The sequence below is a fragment of the Paramisgurnus dabryanus genome, chromosome 11 (genome assembly GCF_030506205.2).
Source record: "Paramisgurnus dabryanus chromosome 11, PD_genome_1.1, whole genome shotgun sequence".
Classification (NCBI taxonomy): domain Eukaryota; kingdom Metazoa; phylum Chordata; class Actinopteri; order Cypriniformes; family Cobitidae; genus Paramisgurnus; species Paramisgurnus dabryanus.
Genome location: NC_133347.1, coordinates 23,935,718 through 23,958,127, shown reverse-complemented (window position 1 = coordinate 23,958,127; position 22,410 = coordinate 23,935,718). Strand labels below are relative to the sequence as shown.

At 38.2% G+C, this 22,410-nt stretch overlaps 2 protein-coding genes across 5 annotated transcripts in view; one reads left to right on the top strand and one right to left on the bottom strand.

The window, feature by feature from the left end:
- The window catches only part of nudt18 (nudix (nucleoside diphosphate linked moiety X)-type motif 18), a 173,797-nt gene that overhangs the window by 49,298 nt on the left and 102,089 nt on the right, over positions 1 to 22,410 (bottom strand). The window lies entirely within an intron of this gene.
- ogdha (oxoglutarate dehydrogenase a) overlaps positions 1 to 22,410 on the top strand; it is a 34,353-nt gene that overhangs the window by 4,045 nt on the left and 7,898 nt on the right. The window contains exons 3-17 of one of the 4 annotated variants that reach the window (XM_065247513.1): positions 3,468 to 3,656; positions 4,409 to 4,511; positions 9,441 to 9,485; positions 11,392 to 11,442; positions 15,762 to 15,877; positions 16,124 to 16,278; positions 17,639 to 17,785; positions 17,872 to 17,962; positions 18,057 to 18,236; positions 18,388 to 18,516; positions 18,602 to 18,781; positions 18,866 to 19,018; positions 19,102 to 19,204; positions 19,288 to 19,416; positions 20,005 to 20,155. In XM_065247513.1, coding sequence (XP_065103585.1) covers positions 3,468 to 3,656; positions 4,409 to 4,511; positions 9,441 to 9,485; positions 11,392 to 11,442; positions 15,762 to 15,877; positions 16,124 to 16,278; positions 17,639 to 17,785; positions 17,872 to 17,962; positions 18,057 to 18,236; positions 18,388 to 18,516; positions 18,602 to 18,781; positions 18,866 to 19,018; positions 19,102 to 19,204; positions 19,288 to 19,416; positions 20,005 to 20,155 — 1,922 coding nt within the window. Of the gene's footprint in view, positions 1 to 3,467; positions 3,657 to 3,993; positions 4,088 to 4,408; positions 4,512 to 9,440; positions 9,486 to 11,391; positions 11,443 to 15,761; positions 15,878 to 16,123; positions 16,279 to 17,638; positions 17,786 to 17,871; positions 17,963 to 18,056; positions 18,237 to 18,387; positions 18,517 to 18,601; positions 18,782 to 18,865; positions 19,019 to 19,101; positions 19,205 to 19,287; positions 19,417 to 20,004; positions 20,156 to 22,410 lie in introns of all 4 variants that reach the window. The other 3 variants (XM_065247514.1, XM_065247515.1, XM_065247516.1) reach the window with 3 other exon arrangements.

Genomic DNA, 22,410 nt, shown 5'->3' with positions numbered 1-22,410 from the left:
AAAAATTTGATCATATGTCCCTTTTAATTTTAACAATCCACGTTTTCTGAGGTTCTTTGTCCTGTGGAAATTTGTAAAACAGTGTATTTTTGTGTTTTGATGGCTGAATGACCAGCATCCTGATAAAAAACAATAGGTTTAAAGTGCACGCTCTGGACGTCCATTCCTCACAGCTTCTGTTTGGAATCAACATGGCGGCAGACTGAATAAGGCGTATTTTATGGAAATTTTCTGGGACCAAAGTGCTGTGTGAATGAAATTTTTCACCTCAGTCAGTCTATGGCACACAAAAGATCTTTTTATCGTTGTTGAACACAAATTTAATTTGATATGAAATCGTTTTAATAAGGCTTTAGAAATCCTCTTGATCTTCAGACACTTCATATGCATTTCAAAAAGGCCCTAGCCATCATTATTAAAATGACTGCTCTTGACTGACGTCACTCATTAAATTGTGGTTCTCTGTATCTTTTATTATCAAGATAAAAACAATCTTTATTTGTGAAATAGAATTTGGGAAAGAGTATTTCAGCATTTAGTTTTTTATATTAATCCAGCCGTTTCTAGTTTTATGAGTTTTGCTGTATCTATCTAGATATCTATCTATCAGTTGTACAGTTTCACAATTGAACTGTCAAGAGTATTTATCTTCAGGGGTCATGTTACATTTCTGATATAAAACAGTCACTCAGAAAATGGCTTGTTCAAAAACGGATATAACCCCCCTTTAAAAACTCCCACAGATTTTTGAGTTGCATTGCAGTCAAAGGCTTTGAAAGAATGCAGTATAATTATGGAAAAGATGAATCAGTACAGAACGAATGAGGGGAAGTCATTGTGAAATGTCTTAGGAAACTGAATACACAACATGTTTCAGCAGTAAGTTATTTGCCTTTACACACAGGGCTTTTCACACTTGAAATAGTTAACCCTGGGTTATTTTAAACACTGTTTCACACTATTCATACTTCACCAGGGGTTAAGAGATAACCCTGGGTATTGATAATCTGACGTTTCACACTGTGCATTCCTTAACCCGGGGATAACATTTTCATTTGCATATTTGTCAAACTGACTAAATTTAAAGTGCGCTGTCACTTTAAATAACCACTTGTCTCGCGCTTCTGCGTATGTGACAGAACAGGTTGCAATGTAAATCCCTCTTGGCTGTTTTAAAGGATTAGTCCATTTTCTTAAAAAAAAATCCAGATAATTTACTCACCATCATGTCATCCAAAATGTTGATGTCTTTCTTTGTTCAGTCGAGAAGAAATTCTGTTTTTTGAGGAAAACATTCCAGGATTTTTCTTATTTTAATGGACTTTATTGGACCCCAACATTTATTAGTTTTAATGCAGTTTAAAATTGCAGTTTCAAAGGACTACCCAAACGAGGCATAAGGGTCTTATCTAGCGAAACAATTGCACTTTTAAAGCACAACATTTCGTCTTCCCTCTGTCCTGTGATGCGCCAGCACGACCTCACGTAAATGCGTCATCACGTCAATAAGTCACAAATGACGTATCGAAACTACGCCCCACTGTTTACAAGTGTGGAGAAAGAGGACCCTTCTGATGTTGTTGTATGTCGAATGATACTAATTAATGTCTTTGTGTCAGTTGTTTAAAGTGGTCCGAAATGTGCGTTTCATACATGTTGCACGTGACCTTTCCACGACATTACGCAATTACGTGAGGTCGCGCTGGTGCATCGCAGGACCGGAGGAAGACGAGAAGTTGTGGTTTAAAAGTGCATATTATTTATTTTTCTTGTCAAAAATGACAATTGTTTCAATAGATAAGACCCTTATGCCTTGTTTGGGATCATTTAGAGTCCTTTGAAACTCAGTTGAAACTGCAATTTTAAATTGCATTAAAACTAATAAGTGTTGGTGTCCATTAAAGTCCATTAAAATGAGAAAAATCCTGTAATGTTTTCCTCAAAAAACATAATTTCTTCTCGACTGAACAAAGAAAGACATCAACATTTTGGATGACATGGTGGTGAAATTATCTGGATTTTTTTGGACTAATCCTTTAAGTCTCCTGGTATGTCATTTTTACTCCAAACTGTGATGTCAAAGTTTTACACTGCATGAGTTTGGCGCCGTAATGCGGAGTTAACCCTGCAAGGGTTAATCCTTCGGAGCAGGGTTTCATAACCCTGGGTTAGTTTCAAGGATAACCCTGCTTCTAAACTACAAGTGTGAAACGATCCTTAACCTAGGGTTAAAAAGCGGGATTTTGAACGATAATAACCCAGTGTTAAGCGCAGTGTTAACAGCCTTAAAGAAAAAAACTGTGACTTGACACAGTGCCAGCCAATCAAAAAAGTTTTGTTTTTAAAGCAAAGTAAAGAAGGTTTTAGCTTAAAGGTGCAGTATGTGCATTTTAACGGCATCCAGTGGTGAGGTTGCAAATTGCAACCAATGGCTCAGTCCACTGCTCACCCCTCGTTTTGAAACACATAGAGAAGCTACGGTAGCCCCCACTGGAAAAACATGTAATTGATGGAGACAACTTAGTAAAAAAAGTTTGTCCGTTAAGGGCTTCTGTAGAAAACATGGCGGAACAAAATGGCGACTTCCATGTAAGGGGACCCTCTGTGTATGTAGATAAACATCTCAATCTAAGGAAATAAAAACATAATGGTTCATTATAAAAAGGTCTTTATACACCCCTGATAATATAGTTTTGTATATTATTTTGCATTTCTGTCAAGAGATCATTCTGAAAATTACACACTGCACCTTTAAATAAGTTTTCTTGGTGATTCATAATAAGTCACTTTATCCAAGATGACCCCTCAGGTGTCATCCACTTCCAGCATTGCCTTTCTGGAGTGCAAAAGCACTGTTTGAAATGCACCCTTCATGCATAAGAGTGAGTAAATGATTTGCAAATTTTCAATAATGGGGGAACTAACCCTTTAAGTTCCTGATATAGGTTTTTTTTGTACAGTTCCACTATATGGAAATTCATAAAAATAGGTAGGACCACCAAATTTTCCCAACCAAACTCACATGTTGTGCTGCCCAGATAACCAAGCAAAATATGTTTGAATAAAATTATTAGTGGAACTTGTTATGCAACTTTATTTGAGCTCAAAGCCTCTCGGATCCCCGTGAACTCTGGCGCCCCCCGAAAGGTAGGCCTGAATCTAAGTTGGGAACCACTGCAGTAAATGTTAATAATTCAGTCATTGGCCTGTAATGATTTTGCTCTATGCTACTGGGCTACCCAGTATTATGCCACAGAAATACAAACTCAAACAGCTGAAAAAAACATTTTCAATAAAAAGCAGATAACTATATTGGTATAAGTGTTTATAATGTCGGCTTTATCCAAATGTACCACAAATAATGTAAAATTATAAAAATCTAAGTGTCTGTGTAATTTTTTTTTGTCAGAAATTATGTATTACCTTTTTATCAATACCTAATTCTTACTTCTTAATCTGTTCTCTAGTCATGGGACATTTTCTTCAGGAATGCTAATGCTGGTGCACCACCAGGTGCAGCCTATCAGAGTCCTCCTCCGATGGGAATGGGTCTGGCTGGTCTCGCTCAAGCTCAGTCTCTGGTGGGAGCCCAGCCAAATGTAGAGAAACTAGTGGAGGACCATCTGGCGGTCCAATCTCTCATCAGAGCTTATCAGGTACGAACAGTGCTCTTAAGGTATAAAAGAATACACATGGCTAAAATTGATATCTCAGCAATGCTTTGAGTTTGCAGCTTGAGCCTTTTTAAGGTAAGAGGTTTATGCATTTGGTGTTAAGGTTACGTTTAAATACAAATGCAATTTTGGCAGTCTTTGAAGAATACTCACTAAGCAGATCTCATTATTTACTGTATTTCCAAATTATGCAGGGATGTTAAGTTTAGTTATTTTTTTTTTTTTACTTTATTATTGTATCTTGGCCTGTTCCTGGGTTAAATATCATCCTCATTGGATCTGCTTGGTGAGATCCTCATGTCTGTTACCTTGTTTCCAGGTAATGGGGCATCACAATGCAAACCTCGACCCACTTGGCATCAGTTGTGTAAATTTTGACGAGGCCCCAGTAACTACTGGGTTTCAACATGTTGGTGAGATTTTTTTGTCACCCACAGCATAACCGACCACAATTAATGAGCCTGTTTTGTGTGATTGTCGCTTTCCCTTCCCTTTGTCTTTCCCTCTTTTTTCCTATTCTCATCTTTCCCGCTTTTCAACCCCCCTATACACACACATACACCTAACACTTCATTTCATCTTCAAACATATTTCCCACATCATCTCAATCTTCAATTTCTTGCTATTCTACACTGCCACCTCTGCTCTCTCCTTCTCCCCTCTTCTATATCCTTCCCTTGTGGGTGGTTTTCGTTTGGACCCCCTGTTTTTGGGGGACCTCTTGTCTCCTGTAGATACGTGGTCACCATGTGGCACAGCTGGACCCACTTGGGATCATGGATGCTGATCTGGATTCATGCGTTCCTACTGACATTATTACATCATCGGATAAACTTGGTGAGAATTAGTAAGCATACATAGTAGTTAGATTGCTGACTGGACCTGTTTGACAAAACTGCTTTCCTTGAGTAATAGTGATTGGATCTCAGCTATACCTTCCTGTTGGAATAAAAAAATACGGCAATGTAATTTTTAAGGTAGTGTGGTTAATTGGCAATTAAAAACTGTAAAATGAAATTCATCGACTTGTCTGGAATGCAGTTTTGGATGTTTTTGTTTTACTGTAGCCTGACTGTTGTATTTGCTTTGATAAAAAGGCCAGCAATACTCTAATGTGACACACAATGGCTTTGCACAAAAGGTACAAGCCTCCACTTTTTGTGCCTTATGAAGTTTAGGGAGGCTGTGAATCTTGACAGTTGCACTCTGTCCTGTTCAACTTACTGAACCTGTCTTTGTGCAGACTCGCTTATATTCTGCACACTTCTTTTGCTTGCAGATGGTTGCAGGAGATGTTAGGCCTGGTTTGGCTGTTGGTTTCCTTGCGTTTATGTAAAATAGTTTCACTCTTTTTTTCTTAGTGCTGAGCTTTGTAAGGGGCGGTTCACATTTCATGTCTTTCGCAGGCACAAATACATTATTTTGAATGTATGTGCACGCTTTAGACTCAATGTGTGCTTCACTAACTCTGAAGTTTCACTAAAAGTCTCTTTTGTTTCCTTTACACAGTCATGTATCTAAAAAAAAACAGATGATAGATTTAACTTTTTTTATGTGATACTTGCTTTATTATGTCATTAATAATGCTAATTATAATACATAATGGGCTCTATCTTACACCCGGCGCAATGCAGCGCAATGCGCGACGCAAGTGTCTTTCGCTAGTTTCCACCCTAATTTTCACGTTTAGCGCCGCGTTGTTTAAATAGCAAATGCATTTGCGCCCCCTTTTGCGCCCATGGGCGTTCTGGTCTGAAAACGAGGTGTGTTCAGGCGCATTGTTGGCGCGTTGCTATTTTGAGGCAACTAAAATAGACTACGCCATTGACCAACAAAAACCTGGTCTAAAGTCTAAAGTCAATGGCGCAATGTGTTTTATGTTATTTAAAGAGCGCATTAGTAAAATGCGCCTATACACGGGAGGACAACGCGGGTTTGCTTATTACAAGGTACATGAATGCGCAGCAGCACAAAAATGCTTTTAAATATGAAAGATTAAAGGATTGAATGTAAAAGATTATTATTGAATCTCTTGGACATAAATGAGGACAGATTATGAGACGTTAGAAGGCACAAAGAGCTGCTTCACCTGCAGCCTGGTAAGTAAATAAATGCTTTGCTTTGAACAAATGCGTCTGTTTTTAAATGTTTTTTTTATGCTACCTCACGGATTTATTGTATATGATGACTCTGTACCTGTGGATATGGTGAGATGAGAAACATTTTTAAGTAATGCTTAAAAAAAACTCTTTGCTAAAAAACCGCTGTCCAAAGTGCTGAAACGTGAGGCGAGCCGTTTGTAAATTCTTTATCTCCTGTTTGTTACAAATAAAGTATTTTTAGAGTACAAACCTTATCTTACATTCTTGTAAATAATTTTTTGATGATATTGGATAGCCGTACATTTAAAGCAATTACAAGCCTGCTTTTTACTTCCATGACTAAAAGAAAATGGGTTTTAAAGGTTTTAATAAAAAATAACAATTTCAATACAAGTGGAAAAACAACATAATTATTTAACATTAATCTTAAACTGGGGATCTTCTTCCTCCGCTTAGTTTTTCAGTTTACAAAGTCCGTCATCTAAATAGGGATTAGACATAGCGCCAGCGCAACTGGCTTTTAAAGGGGATGAGAGCTGTGACTCTCATTGGTTTACTGCACGTTACGCCCAAAATACTCCCATTACAATAGGACCAACCCTTTTCAACCATGCGCTCGGCGCAAAAAACATTTTTCCCGTCGTTAAATTAGCAAAAGTGGATTCGGACACGCCCATTTAGACGTTGCGCTGTGCGCTTTAGACAATGCGCTTAGATCGTTAAAATAGGGCCCAATAACTACTTCACTCTGTCTTTAAATTGCACACTTCAAAAGTTGATATTATTTTGTCAGGACTCACAGGGGTCATTCACAGTGTTTTATTTCCAGACTATTTAACGTTTAATGTGTTTAAATTGACTATTCTTGGATTCTGCAGAATTGCTTAGACCCAAAATCAGCGAAGGTAAACTGAATAAATAAAAACAAGGTAACATTAATTTAAATAAATCTTTGTTCAATACTGGAATTCATACAGTGCATACAATTTTACATACTACTAAAGCATTTCAAATCAGTGCTTTAAAGGGATAGTTGACCTAAAAATGAAAATAATGTCATTAATGACTCACCCTCATGTCGTTCCAAACTCGTAAGACCTTCGTTCATCTTCGGAAAACACTTTTTAAGATGTTTTATATGTAGTCCGAGAGCTTGTTGACACTTTATTTGAAATCTATGTACGGTATACTGTTCGAGTCCAGAAAGGTAATAAAAACATCATCAAAGTAGTCCATGTGACATCAGTGGGTCAGTAAGAATGTGTTGAAGCATCGAAAATACATTTTGGTCCAAAAATAACAAAAATTACGACTTTATTCAGCAATGTCTTCTCTTCCACGTCTGTTGTGAGGCGAATGCACAAGACTAAAATGCGCGATGATGTGTTATCCTCAGACATGTTTGCGAAGTTTTTTTTTTTTTCAAACTTACAGTGTCTCCCTCAGACTGTAAACGAAGCCCAGTCGCACAAAAACAAAAAAAAACAGCTGGGGCGCACCAGATAACACGTCAGCCGCGTTGTACGTAATCCGCATCACTGCAGTCACGTGACTTAAGTCTCGCAACAGACGCAGAAGAGAAGACAATGCAGAATAAAGTCGTAATTTTTTTATTTTTGGACCAAAATGTATTTTCGATGCTTTAACACATTCTAACTGACCCAATGATGTCACATGGACTACTTTGATGATGTTTTTATTACCTTTCTGGACATGGACAGTATATCATACGTAGATTTTCAATGAAGGGTCAACAAGCTCTCGGACTAAATCTAAAATATTTTAAACTGATTAGAAAAATAAAAAGTCCTGGATTTCTTTTCACTTAACTGTGTATGCACATGTTTATAATTGCATGTGTTGCAGGGCTCTAGACTCATTCTTCCCAAAGGTTGCACTGGTGCCATTAACTTCCTCAGTTAATATATATATATATATATATATATATATATATATATATATATATTAACTGAGAAAGTTAATGGCACCAGTGCAACCTTTGGGAGGTTGCACATATATATATATATATACATAATTATATATAATATTATTGCTTCTTGGCTTATTCATTTGTATAAGAAATCATATGCATTTGTCAAACACATTCATCTGCACGAATGCACAGTTGAATATACTGAAATCTGTGCGGACATGTCGTGCGTGCCCAGGCATAGAGTACATGTGCCAGCCAGGTACCAAACAACCTGAACATTATGCCCTCGCCCTAATGCAATTGTGTAAAATTTTGATTGCAGTCTAGAGCCCATGTTGTGTGTGTGTATATATTTGCATATGTATATTATGACCACTTGCCTAATATCCTGTTGGACCTGCAAAACAGCCAGGTGGCAATAGGTCTTCTGTTGTATCCTGAAATCATAATGTCAACAGCAGGTCTTCCAGTTTCTCATATACTCTGGGGTGGTAGTGAACCCGCTTTTTCAGGTCAGACCAGTAATGTTCAGTTTAGTTTATGTCAGATGAATCGCCATCATGTTCCTCGAACAAGTCCTTGCCGATTCTAGCAGTGTGGCATGATGCATTATCCTGTTGGTAATGGCTGTCACTTTCAGCCATGAATGGGTGCACCTGGTCTGCAGTGATGTTCAGATAACTGACAGCTGTTAAAAATGGTGCAATTGGATAACTAACCCTAAAGTGATGGTTTTGTCTGTTAAACATCCCCTCAATAGTTCATTCAGCTCGGCCGTCAGTAATCTTAAATGGACATTTCACTTTTTTGGAAATTATGCTCGTTTGCCAGCTCCCCTAGTGTTAAACATTTGCCGTTTTGGAATCCATTCAGCCGATCTCCGGGTCTGACGCTAGCACTTTTAGCATAGCTTAGCATAATTCATTGAATCTGATTAGACCATCAGCATCGCGCTAAAAAATAACCAAAGAGTTTCAATATTTTTCCTATTTAAAACTTGTCTCTTCTGTAGTTACATCGTGTACTAAGACCAACGGAAAATTAAAAGTTGAGATTTTTCTAGGCAGATATGGCGAGGAACTATACTCTCAAACTGGCATAATAATCAGGGACTTTGCTGATGTAACATGGCTGCAGCAGGCGTAGTGATATTACGCACTGCCAACAATAGTCCCCTTGGTTACATTCAATAGCAGAGGACTATTTTTGGGCAGTGCAAAATATCACTACGATCATTATTAACTATAAAGGTCAGTAAAGGGAGTAAAGATGGGCATGTAAAACAAAATTACGACTGTTTTTGTTCTTGACTAACACCAAGTGGACTTTGAAGTAAATACTATTGTAGTAATATATTCTTAAATGAGTATTCCTGGCTCTGCCTGGCTTTGTGTGGAACTTTATTTGGGCTTCCTGTGCTGCATTCATGTTAGCTGTGATGTCTCGGATGCCCCGATTGATGTTTTGTTGTGCCGTTGATTTATATGCTTACTGCTTAGCTTGTTGCCTGCTGTGATTTATTGGATTTGGGGGTTTTACTGTATTATATTTGGAGTCTAGAATCAGATGTATGGTTTACCGCTGTGATACTTTTTTAATTAGTGCAGTTGTTTAGTCCTATAACCTAATATGTCTTTAGGTTTAATGTTTCTCTCATTGGGATTGGCTTTGTTAGGGGTTGGGAATGACTAACTCCCAGTGGATTTTTCTTCCCTGTTACTGCCTCTCCAGAACTTACATTTGTCAAGAAGCGACTAAGTGCTCTAACCATTGGAGGTAGGCCTTGATGACATGCAACACTATGCCTCTATGCCTAGTTTTTAGTTGCTTTCTTCTTGTTTTGTGTGTGTGTTTGATTGAGGCAGCTTTGTGGCCACTTGATTTAGATATGTCTACAAACTTAAATGCTCTTTGACATCTGTATCTCTCATATTTACTGATATTGATCAAATTTTTACTCCCAAAATAGAATCATCATTTAAAGGACAGAAGAGACTCTGTAAACAGTATTCCAGTCAAGTTTTATTAATTCTAGTCATGAGCACCTGATGCATGACAATATACATTTATATTGTAGATTGTTAAGCTTTTGCTGCTTTAAGACTTTTACGTTATCTTTACGTTATAAGGTTGATAATAAATTCTTACTTTAAAAAATGAACACCCATTTCATATGATATATATTTATCTGTGCACAAAGTTATTTTATCAGGAGTGAAGCATACATGGATAGGTAGTATTTTAGAGTATTGATTAGATCAGTTTTGTGTATAGCTTCAGCTGTGTTTTATTTTAAAGGGGTCATGAACTGATTTTTTTATTAGTTTGTATTGTTCTCTGAGGTCCATTTGTTATCAAGACTTTTACATAAAAAAATAATTTTGCAGTAATAGGCTATTTTCTGTCCTGTTATAACCCCCGCTCAACAGAATGCTCTGTTTGAATAGGAGTGGTGGATTAAAGACTCAGAAATAAACACCTTTCCTAATGTTGGGATCCGATGTAAAGATTTGTAAGTGTTTGTCCAAAATCTGGAACTGCTCAGTATCTTTGGAGCCATTACTGCAAAGACCTGCGTTTGGCTCTCTCGATGTTTACACTACGTGCGTGAAATGGTGGGCGGGGCTAAACGGGCAGTGATGTAGACGCAGGCATTTATCTTCTACAGAAGAGGCTTTGCTTGGTGGGACAGATCACAAAACTCACGGTTCGGATCACACTACATTTTTTGAGGCACGGATCAGATCGTTTTTCGGATCAGCAAAAAGTGGGAAGAATCTAATAAGAACAAATAAAAAATTATATTTACTAAAAAGAAGAAAGTTGTAAGGTCTAAAATTAGCATTAGGCATAGAATTTGAATCAAATGAATAATAACACTGCATTTATTGTATAAATTAAATATAATAATACTTTTTTAGAGCTACATTATTAATTGTCTCTTTAAGATGAGCACGGACCTGGTTTCTGCCTTTCATCTACATACACTTAATGCTGCGCGCGGGTGATTTACATGTTAAGTCAATGCAAAGACCCGATTACATGCAGATTAGTATCATTGTAGTAGTGACGAGTTGAAGTACTCCCAAAAGTGCTATTCCGCCATACAATATAGTTACCCTTTTAAATCCGCTCAGAAAAGCGCTACGTTTCATTTTGTACCACCATGCTTGCTCGTATAACTACTCGTCTTAAATAGAAAAACCGTTGATGTGTTTGGTCACTTCTAACTTTATCTCTGTTTGGTACCATTGAATGAATGGGGCTAAGCTAAATGCTATCGAAGTGTAGCAGCATGCCCCAGCGCTTACGTGCACGCACTAAGATGATAGAGGGATGTATCAACTCTTCTTAGTTAAGGTAATAACATATTTTAATATTGAAAATGAGTAGACTATTCCTTTAACATGTAAATCACTCACGCTTGTCGCCTCTTCCACGTCTGGTGTGAACGCACCATTAGTTCATGACCCCTTTAAATTTGTGATTTTGCATGTAAGTTTTGCTTTTTGTAAGATGGTCATAGCAGATAACTAGCAAAGTCATTTAAGTGACTGTTAACCAGTTGTTCGTAATTTTATAATAAAAGTCTGGATTTGCTAAAATTTATTTTTTCTGGATTTGCTGACAAAATTAATTAAAAATACAGAAACTTAAATCTGTTTTGTACCTTGCTTTACAGAGACTGAATTTCACTTGGCTGAAATTTCTCAAACCTGTAATTGGGAAAAGGGTAATTCATATGCTCTAAAGCTATACATAAAAAACAGTAGCGCTGCGTCTGAAACCACCTACTTGCATACTATATAGTAGGCGCACTACTTCGCCTACTATATAGTATGGAAGTATGCCGTTTCAGACGTAGCGTAAGAGTGATTTGGTGGCTGTTTTTGCATAGCATTGTGGTAGCAGCAAAAAGAGAATCACATTTTCAATGCCTGTGACATGAGAACAAGAATCTGTTTGGTATGCTGCCGTTATTGTGAATGGCTCAACAACACTACACATTCATAATATTCTCATATTTTGGGGGGGATTTCCACACAACAATGATATTAAGGGAATAATTCAGGCTATTTTACGCCTGATGTGTATGTACCACATCCGTGCCATTTTAACACCCCACAGAAAAATGAAGCAAAAGCTGTTTGTTGCTTGAGCTGTTTTAGCTGGTCTTAAAACCTTCAAGTTATAATGTGTGTAACCTACAAGGTGTTGCTGTAATCCAGTTAAATACACACACTTATACATTTGCACACATAAATGTGTCCCTTTGTTTTATTCAGAGGTTATTCTGATAGGATGCTCGCGCATACATTTGTAATCAGTTGTTATCAGTTAAGCACGCTTGTGTTTTGTTTTCAGGGAGGTTGTGTTTGTATGCTGTGCTTTTTGAAGGCTTTGAAGCAAGAGGGCAGCAGTTGATAAAGTCTGTGTGTTTGCGTTGGGTGTTATTGAAATATCCTTCGCCCACACATGCACACATCTCAATATCTACATCACTCACACAAACCCTTAGAAACAAAAACATCCTCCTTTACTTAGCCTCTGTCTCTCTCTCTCTCTCTCTCTTTTGCCCTCCTCTCATGTATGCACATAGCAACTTTTTCTAACTCTATTTCTTTAACTAGTTCAATTTCTAACACACAATTGCTCGTATGCCTTGAGGTGCATGGATGCCTTTTTTGCACTACTGCTAAACATCCACAGAAAGGTCAAATCTCATGTATACTGACCTCTACAGCCGTAAAGCATGACAGGGGTGATGATGTAGCTTGTTTGCCTTTTCCTATGGACTGTATCAGAATCAATTGAATGAATGCTCATTTCATTTGTGTACTTTTAAAACCTCAAGAATTTCTTAAAGTTTAATTAAAGTTTAATAATCTTATGCCTGGCTGTTAACTCGCACCTTGTGGTCTTTATATTGACTAATAGCGCTGCAGTGGGATGTACAGTATTAAAGGGTCATAGTGTTACGTTAAAAAAAGGTTTAATTTAGCATTGCTGTAAATGAACTTTTTTTTGGTACATTAACATTTCAGTGTGAACCTTTTTAATTACTTCACACTTGTTTTGTCCTACACTCTCAGAATTAAAGGTACCAAAGCTGTCAGTGGGGTTCTACCCTTAAAAGCATGCACATTAGTATATCATTTTGTACCAAATGTATACGTAAATCTATACCTAAATGGTACATATTAGGACGTTTTTATAGTGTACAAAAGCTTTAAAAGAAAGCTATAAAAATGAATCTACAGTGTTTCTTCTTTTAAGCTTTAATAATTAAACAAAAATATAATGTTTCATTGTAGTAAAACAATTGAACAACTGTACCTATGAGGTGCACTCTTTATGTACAAAAGTGTACTTTATGAAAGTGCACTGCCTTATTGACAGCGTTTGTACCTTTTTTCTGAGAGTGCAGGGTCTTGTATCACCCTGAAGGGATTTATTTGCGATAACAACCATCTCTGGCTATACACAATCCCGCTTAGTACGTGGTACATATGTGACCCTGGAACACAAAACCAGTCGTAAGTGTCATTTTTTTTTAAATAAAAATGTAAACATAGTCTGAAGCTGAATAAATAAGCTTTCCATTGACGGGACAATAGGTGAGATACAAATAAACTTATTTAAAAATCAAAGTCTGCGAATTAAAAAAAAATCGAAATATTGAGATAATCACCTTTAAAGGTGTCCAAATGAAGTTCTTAGCAACACATTTTACTATTGATAAATAAGTTTTTATTTATTTAGTTAGGAAATGATCTTCATTTAATATCCTATAGATTTTTTTGCATAAAAATCAATCATTTTGACCCATACAATGGTTATTGCTAAAATATACCTTTGCGACTTTCACTGGTTTTGGGTTGCAGGGTCACATATGGATTTAAGTTCAAACAAGACAAAAAAGCATTTGGTTTAATAATTAGTTTATCTCATTTGTTTTAATATTCACTAATTTATTTATGCATATTTATATTGAATTTTTCTTGACCTGTCAAGTTTACAGTCACAGTACCTGGATGAGTCTGTGTTATTAGTTTTTTAATGCAGTGTAATAATAAGAAGCAATGACATCATCTTATTATAAATATAATCAAACGCCTAAATATATTAATGATATAATTACCAGTTTTCGCAGTATATGTAAATTGCGGACCGTACAACTTTTTTTTGACATTAAAGCAGCAGACATTTGACCACCACAGCTCCGCATCACAGCGTTTGTGTCATGAGTGTCTGTTAGCGGTCAAAAACTGTCCTTTTAGACCACTGAATAAGATGTTTACCATCCAGTTTATAACTCCAGGATGTATTGAATGCAACAAATGAAACGGGATAGTTTGGCCAAAAATGATAGCAAAGCCATGATTTACTCACCCCCAAGCTGTCCGAGATGCATATGTCCATCATTTTTCAGACGAACACATTTTTTGTTATTTAAGAAAATGTTTTAGATCTTTCAGTTAATCAAATGTAAAGTTACAGGATCCACGTCCTTCAAGTCCAAAAAATGTGCATCCATCAATCACAAAATAAATCCAGTGGTATTCCGCGCCGTTTTGTTGTAGAAATATCCAAATTTAAAACTTTATAAATGAAAATAACTAGCTTCCGGTAACGCCGCCATCTTAGTCGCATCCGCAATCGAAATGAGAGCATCGGCAGTTTATGGAGGGTTCTGTGCTGCTGCTCTGTGCCCCCGCCCTCCGAATTTGTCATACGTCACTAAGAAAAGTGCGTACACTACGCTGATACTCTCTCCTAAATACAGAGGAGTCTAAGGCCCTGTCCCAAATGGCGCACTTCATGTGGACTTTCGGTCTTGTGGCCTTAAATTGCGCGTTCTCGCTTAGTCTACGAGTCCGTAGGGTGTCCCATCTGTCATTTTTACGCTTTGAAGTGTGCTCATCAGCGCCTCCTTTGCCCCCTTGATGCTTCAGCGAAGCCCGCACTGCAGCAGGCTTCGCACACTTTACCAACCCAGAAGTCCTTGCGAAAGCGCAATCAGACCAATCAGACGATGGAAGGGAGGAGTTCACACTGACGGGCAACTTCTCTACCTATTTCCGGTGTGATGCTCGAGTCTGTCCCAAAATACGACTCCGGTGCACCCACGTGGACTCGCATCAAGGGTCCCTAAAGTCTGGACTACGTGGTGTCATCAAAGTGTGGACTCTGAGGAGGACCACAAGTCCGGAGTGTGCCATTTGGGAAAGGGACACTCCTGAAAACAAAAGGAGTCTAAGATGGAGGTGTTACCAGAAGCTAGTTATTTTCATTTATAAAGGTTTAAATTTGGATATTTCTACTACAAAACGGCGCGGAATACCTCCTGAAGCCGTTTTGATTTATTTTGTGAAGGATGGACACACATTTTTTGAACTTGAAGGAAGTGGACCCTGTAACTTTACATTTGATTAACTGAAAGATCTAAAACATTTTCTAAAATAACTGAAAATGTGTAAGTCTGAAAAATGATGGACATATGCACCTTGGACGTGAGTTTAATGGTTTAATATCATTTTTGGCTGAACTATCTCTTTAAATGTTTAACATTAAAATAGTGACATACTTGATGTTAAACAAGTTTGTTTTTCCTTTTTTATTATTTCAACCCCCAAATTTCCCACCCTTCTCTCCTACTTATTATATCTATGAATCTCTCTCTCTTTTCCATCTGTGTACTAACCCATGCATGCATTTCAACGTTGTTGTCTTCATGTTATGATCATTTTTTGAATGATGAATGACATCCCCACCATTCATTGACTCTCTGTTCATCCTCTCGCTCTTACTCACATATGCTTGTGTTTTGTTCTCGCTCGCATTTTTTTATTGCTTTACATTCATGGATCACTTTGTCTCTCATTCATTTGTTTTCATTAACACTTTATCTGCCTTGGCATCTGTGCTGGTCATCTGTTCTGTGTGTCTTTTCTGTTGACCCCCTTGTCCTCCTCTTTCTTTCCCCACCCGCCCTTTCTCTCTCTTTATCTCTGTGGGTTTGGTTGGACGTGATCGGTAATTGGCTGTCAGGTTTCTACGGACTGGATGAGTCTGATCTGGATAAAGTTTTCCGCTTGCCCACCACCACCTTTATCGGGGGCAATGAGAGTGCTCTTCCCCTGAGAGAGATCATCCGCCGACTGGAGGTGAGCAAGGACCGATCAGATCGATTCAAAAAAGTGAATGATTTTTGGCATTTCATGCTTTCTATCACCAGTCGCGACCATAACATCAAAACAAGATGTTTGATGGTCTCATGTTTTTTCTTGGTCATGTTATTCTGGGTATCTTCACTGACAGTGAAAGTATTTGATGCTGGAGACTTGTGATGTCATACATGGTTTGGTCATGATGTCAAAGGAAAGGCTTCTGATGGATGTCTTGTTTCTCAGATGGCTTATTGCCAGCATATAGGTGTTGAGTTTATGTTCATCAATGATCTGGACCAATGCCAGTGGATCAGACAGAAGTTTGAGAAGCCTGGAGTTATGCAGTTCAGCTCTGAAGAAAAGAGGACACTGTTGGCCCGCATGGTCCGCTCCACCAGGTACACACACACTTTTTTTTAACAAAGTAGAGAAAAAAAACATTTACACCACAACATTTTTAACCGAAACCAGGAATGCTGTTCGTTTACACGACAACAGCATTTTGGAGTCCTGACAAGCAAACGTTTGTATGGTCTCTCTGTGTAAACTACATAACTGCAAACCGTTATCACTTAATCCTAGGGCTGTATAATGATTAATCGCGACTAATCGTTTGCAGAATTAAAGTTTTTGTTACATCAAATATCTGTGTGTACTGTGTATAATAATTATGTATATATAAATACTAGGGCCGGGACTTTAATGCATTAATTAAGATTAATTAATTACGCAAAAAATAACGCGTTAAACATTTTTAACGCATTTTAATCGCACTTATTTTTGCACCGCGGAAAATTTCTCATTGGATGAGTTTCGGCGGACCGATTATACTGGAGCACCAACTAGCGTTCATGACTTCAGACAACAACAAACCACAGTGAACATGAACGAAGAAGCTGATGAGATCGCTTTGGTTGGCCACGTGGATGGGAATTTTTTTTATAAAAAACGAACGGATGGAAGCGTCGATAAGAGCATGGTTGTGTGTAAACTATGCAACAAGGAATTCACATATCACCCACAGCACATCGAGCCTCAAGTATCATCTCAATGCAAAACATATAGCAGCTAGTGTGGACGTTAGCCCGACTCCGAGTACAACGAATTGATTGAACAAAAAAATGTTGTTGCTTAAGCTTATGTATTCAGTCATTATACATGGAAAAACATTACTAAAAAGTACATGTGAAAAAATTACTTCTCAATGTTCTCAGGTCAAATATTTATATGTGATTAAAATGTGATTAATTTCGATTAATTAATTAAAAAGCCTCAAATTAATTAGATACATTTTTTTAATCGAGTCCCGGCCCTAATAAATACACACACACATAAAAAAGAAATATTTACTTGTGTATATACATTTTTATATTTATATATAATTTATCTTATATATAAATACTTAATATATAAATATATATTTTTTCTCTTAAAATTCTACATAAATGTGTGTGTATATATAAACATAATTATAATACACAGAACATGCACATGTATGTGTGTAAACAAAGCTTTTATTCTGCAAACGATTAGTCACGATTAATCATTATGCAGCCCTACTTAAGCTATTTTTTTTACTGTTTTTTTATTACATTGTCATCTAAACTTAGCCTAAAATCGGTAAATTATCTCATAATTCACTAGAACCTACATTAATTTGGAAAACTACTTCGGTGCAAATCTGTTTTTTAGCATGTAAGCTTACATTCACAGCCGTGTGCGATGATTATCACAGCTCTTTATTTTTTATACATTTAGGTTTGAGGAGTTCCTCCAGAGGAAGTGGTCATCTGAAAAGCGCTTTGGTCTGGAGGGCTGTGAGAGTTTGATCCCTGCACTCAAAACCATCATTGACAAATCCAGTGCGAACGGAGTAGACACGGTCATCATGGGCATGCCTCACAGGTGATACTATATTTATATAGTAGTTAATGTGCAGAGGAACAAGCTGCTATTTGGGCTGATTCATTAAAACACTGTCTGTCATACAGAGGGCGACTGAACGTGCTCGCCAATGTCATCCGTAAGGAACTGGAGCAAATCTTCTGCCAGTTTGACTCCAAACTGGAGGCTGCTGATGAGGTCAGAAACCTGTGTATTGAGGGTCATATTTAAGAGGTGTAATCAAGTATCCTCGTATGAAATCAGCTTCGAGGTGTCTGTGTTTGCGTAACAGGGATCAGGAGATGTCAAGTATCACTTGGGGATGTACCACAGGAGGATAAATCGTGTGACTGAAAGAAATATTACACTTTCGCTGGTGGCCAACCCCTCCCATCTAGAAGCAGTGAACCCTGTGGTACAGGGCAAAACTAAAGCAGAGCAGTTCTACTGCGGAGACACAGATGGCAATCGGGTAAGACCATGCATTTACCAACCTGTGTGTATGTTATGAATGATTAAGTTCAGCATGCAGTCATTTTGAAGATTTTCATGGCCTTTTTGATTGCCAAGCAAATGTTAATGTTCATTATGAAAGAAAATGTCTATGTGTGTCTTTGTTTCAGGTGATGTCTATTTTGCTTCACGGTGACGCTGCTTTTGCAGGTCAGGGCATTGTTTACGAAACTTTCCATTTGACCGATCTGCCTTTCTACACTACACACGGCACCGTACACGTGGTGGTCAACAACCAGGTACAAACACACAGACCCGCGTGTGATTGTTTGTGTTAACACACACACTGACCGGTGACCTTTAAATCCTGCTTGTCATTCCCAGATTGGTTTCACAACAGATCCCCGTATGGCACGATCCTCTCCGTACCCCACCGACGTCGCCCGTGTGGTCAACGCCCCCATTTTCCACGTCAACGCAGATGACCCCGAAGCTGTGGTGTACGTATGCAATGTTGCTGCAGAGTGGAGAGCAACCTTTCACAAAGACGTAGTGGTCGACTTGGTGAGCGGTAGTTAGTGATGAGGAAATACTTTGTTTTTACAGTAAGTGGTGTTGGAGACTCTGACGCGTAGCTTTTTCATCTAGGTGTGCTACCGTCGTAATGGCCACAATGAGATGGACGAGCCCATGTTCACACAGCCGCTGATGTACAAGCAGATTAAGAAGCAGAAAGGAGTTTTACAGAAGTATGCTGAGAAGCTCATCGCTGAAGGCGTTGTCACGCGACAGGAGTATGAGGTCTGATTGGGTTAAAAAAAAAATTTATTGTTAAATGAATATCATCGAGTTTAAAAGCACCCCAACTCTGACTCTGTCCACAGGAGGAGGTGGCAAAGTATGATAAAATCTGTGAGGAAGCTCATGTGCGTTCAAAAGATGAGAAGATCCTCCACATCAAGCATTGGCTGGACTCCCCCTGGCCTGGTGAGGTTTTAAATTATATGATTATATGAAACCTTTCATGGTGTTGGTTTACAGATTTTACAACATAGCTGTTTAATGTTTAGGTTTTTTTACTCTGGATGGCCAGCCCAAGAGCATGAGCTGCCCATCAACGGGCCTTTCAGAGGAGGACCTTACCAACATTGGACAAGTGGCATCATCGGTACCCGTAGAGGACTTTACTATTCATGGAGGTACACAATTATGCATTTGTGCGTTTATTTGCTCCACGTGTTGATGAATTATGTAAGGAATTATGTATAGGCAGCCGGTTGTTATCACAGAAATAAGCCCAGACAGGGTCTTGAATCACACTGAAGGGGCTTATTTCGCTATAAAAACCGTCTGCCTTTACATTATCTTGCTTATTACATGGCTATTTACGTCATAAATAAGGTGGGGAACATTAAGTATTGATTTAAAATATTTTATTTGCTAATTTTTAACTATGCATACCTTCCGCAAAGGAAAAAAAACTGGGTTTTTTTTCGGGATAAAGATAACCACGAACCATTTGTTCAAATGTCACAAACAGACTATTTGGTTTAATCATTTTTAGATATGATGTCATGTATGTTATTAAAAGACATGTTTATATTAATTTGTGTGTAATATAAAACTGTACCTGTCAAAATGATTTGCAGCATTCGGGTTACCGTGTGTTATTAGTTTTCTAGGAGTAATAAACCTGCAAATGTTGCGACTGGCCAGATTCCAGCATTACGGAGCCATGTAGTGCTCCAAATGATAATGCTTTTATTCCCCCTTTGCATCACGTACAGGTCTGAGCCGTATTTTGAAAGGTCGTGGTGACATGATCAAAAACAGGACGGTGGACTGGGCTCTAGGAGAGTACATGGCTTTCGGCTCTCTGCTCAAAGAGGGCATTCATGTGCGCCTTAGTGGACAAGATGTGGAGAGGGGAACCTTCAGGTGCACATATCAGCAAAACTCTTTCCACAGTTATCCACCTTTTTTTACAAAAATGTGGGCACTGCCATCTTTGAGCTCTCTTGTTTATGACTTCCGGTGAGCCACTTAAGCCCGATTTATAGTCGTGCGTAGGTTCGGCGTAGGCTATCTGTAGCCTGTGCGTAGCTCTGCGTAGCCTGACGTGCACCTCACAAAAATTTTAACAGCGCGTCAGATCTACGCGGACCGCAAGCGCTGTGATTGGTCCACCAGAACCCCTCCCGTCAGGTAAAAAAACTGCGTCATAGGTATTTCCGTTTGTGATGGTGAAAACAAAGATGAGCCAAATTGAGGAGTGATTTAACTCAAACTGCATCAAAAGTCGCTGTTTATTTACTTCCATCATTGCTGGTCTTCTCACATTATACACAACAAGTTGCTGTTTCTTCTTCGTTTGTGGGTTAACTTGCTAAGCTTCTTCTTCTTTGACGTTTGCGCTGCTACTGTGGTTACACGGGTGGTTACTGCCTACCAGCGGTCTGCGCATGTGTTTGCACGTCGACGCGGACGACGACGCAAAAGTATAAATGAAAACCGACGCGGAACCTACGCTGTTGCGGCTACGCCGTAGGACCTACGCACGACTATAACGAGCCCTTTAAGCTACTGGTAGTCTACTGCGAAAGACACAAGTGCGCCGTTTTGGTTTATTATGAAATCCAGGGGAGACCGGCATAATTTGTGCAGTTAGGGGTTGCCATAATAGCTAATACAAATGCAGTAAATCTCTACAAAACATTTGTTTTAACCCAATGCACAAGAGATGAATGTGTGGTGAACATGCACACATGATCTGTATTTACAAATCCATCCAGTAAAACCTTTTATAGAAACTGACAGCGAACAATAAATACAATAATTATTCAAAAACAACATATTATGCTGAAAAAAATATGCTGATTTATTCTGCTACTATATATTATTACAGAAATGTGGTTACAGTACAGAATAAATACGACATAATCTGCTTAGTTAATGTTTATAATTAGGGATGCACCGATACCGATACTGGTATCGGGTATCGGCCTCGATACCACATTTTCTAAAGTACTCGTACTCGTTAAAAGTCCCCCGATACCTGGAATCGATACCATGGTCTGAGAAATGTCTATGTTTGAGCGGCGTGTAAGGGGTTAATGCCTCTTGTGTTGTCCAAAGAGGCAGAGTTTACAACAAACTGGAAAACTAGTCCTTTGTTTTTTTGTTAAATTATATGACTAAAGCTGTTACCTGTAAATTTAAATCATGTTTTTTTATTAAGTACTCGGTATCGGTATCGGCAAGTACTGAAATGCAAGTACTCGTACTCGTACTCGTACTCCAAAAAAGTGGTATCGGTGCATCCCTATTTATAATGGTTCGTAATGTGTTTGCGCATACTTTTGTTATGTTTTAAATAAAAAAGCAAATAATTTTAAAATAAGCAAATAATTTCATAAGCTCTTCATCTAGTGCGTAACAGGCGATGAAATAATATTTTCCTAAAACGAAAACAATACTCAATACATGGAGTAGTTAAATATGTTTATTATGGTTTGTTCAATTAACTTTCAATGTGTTGAATGAGAAAGATGCTGCTGACTGTCGGACCGCGTGACGCTCGATGTGTCGCCATAAAAACTCAAACAAGTCCATTAAACATTGCCTTTAAACCAGAAGGACAGTTGTGACATTTTAAACCAGCCCCTGAAAAGGTTTAAAACAAGAAGTCTTGGTAAAATCCATATACAAACACTTGACTGACTTTCCCATGGTATGTCTCTGCTTTTATATTTGCGCATTGAAGACCCCTCACCCCCGGGGAACAACACAAAATGATTGAATATATCTTCAAATGATATATCAAGCCACTTCTTAATTTCATCCTCACAATGGTTCATACATGCCAGGTGTAGTACATATGAACTGTTTAAGGCCCTGTTAACGCGAGAACGCTTAAGGGTGAAAATATTTTATCGGATGTGTCTTTCGTTTACACTGCGACAGCGTTTTTGGGGTTTAAAAACGCAAAAAAGTGAAACCACCCTCCAGAGTGGAAATCTTAAAAACGCTCTACCGTCGCATTCCCGTCTAAAGGGTAAAAACACAAAAGTCTGCTCACGGTGGCTCTCGTCGCATGTTTACGTCACGGGCATGCGCCAGTTCAGGAAAATGACAACAAACATGTCCGATTATTTCCATACGTCGGACCTTCAAGTTGTCATAGCAGCTCTGAT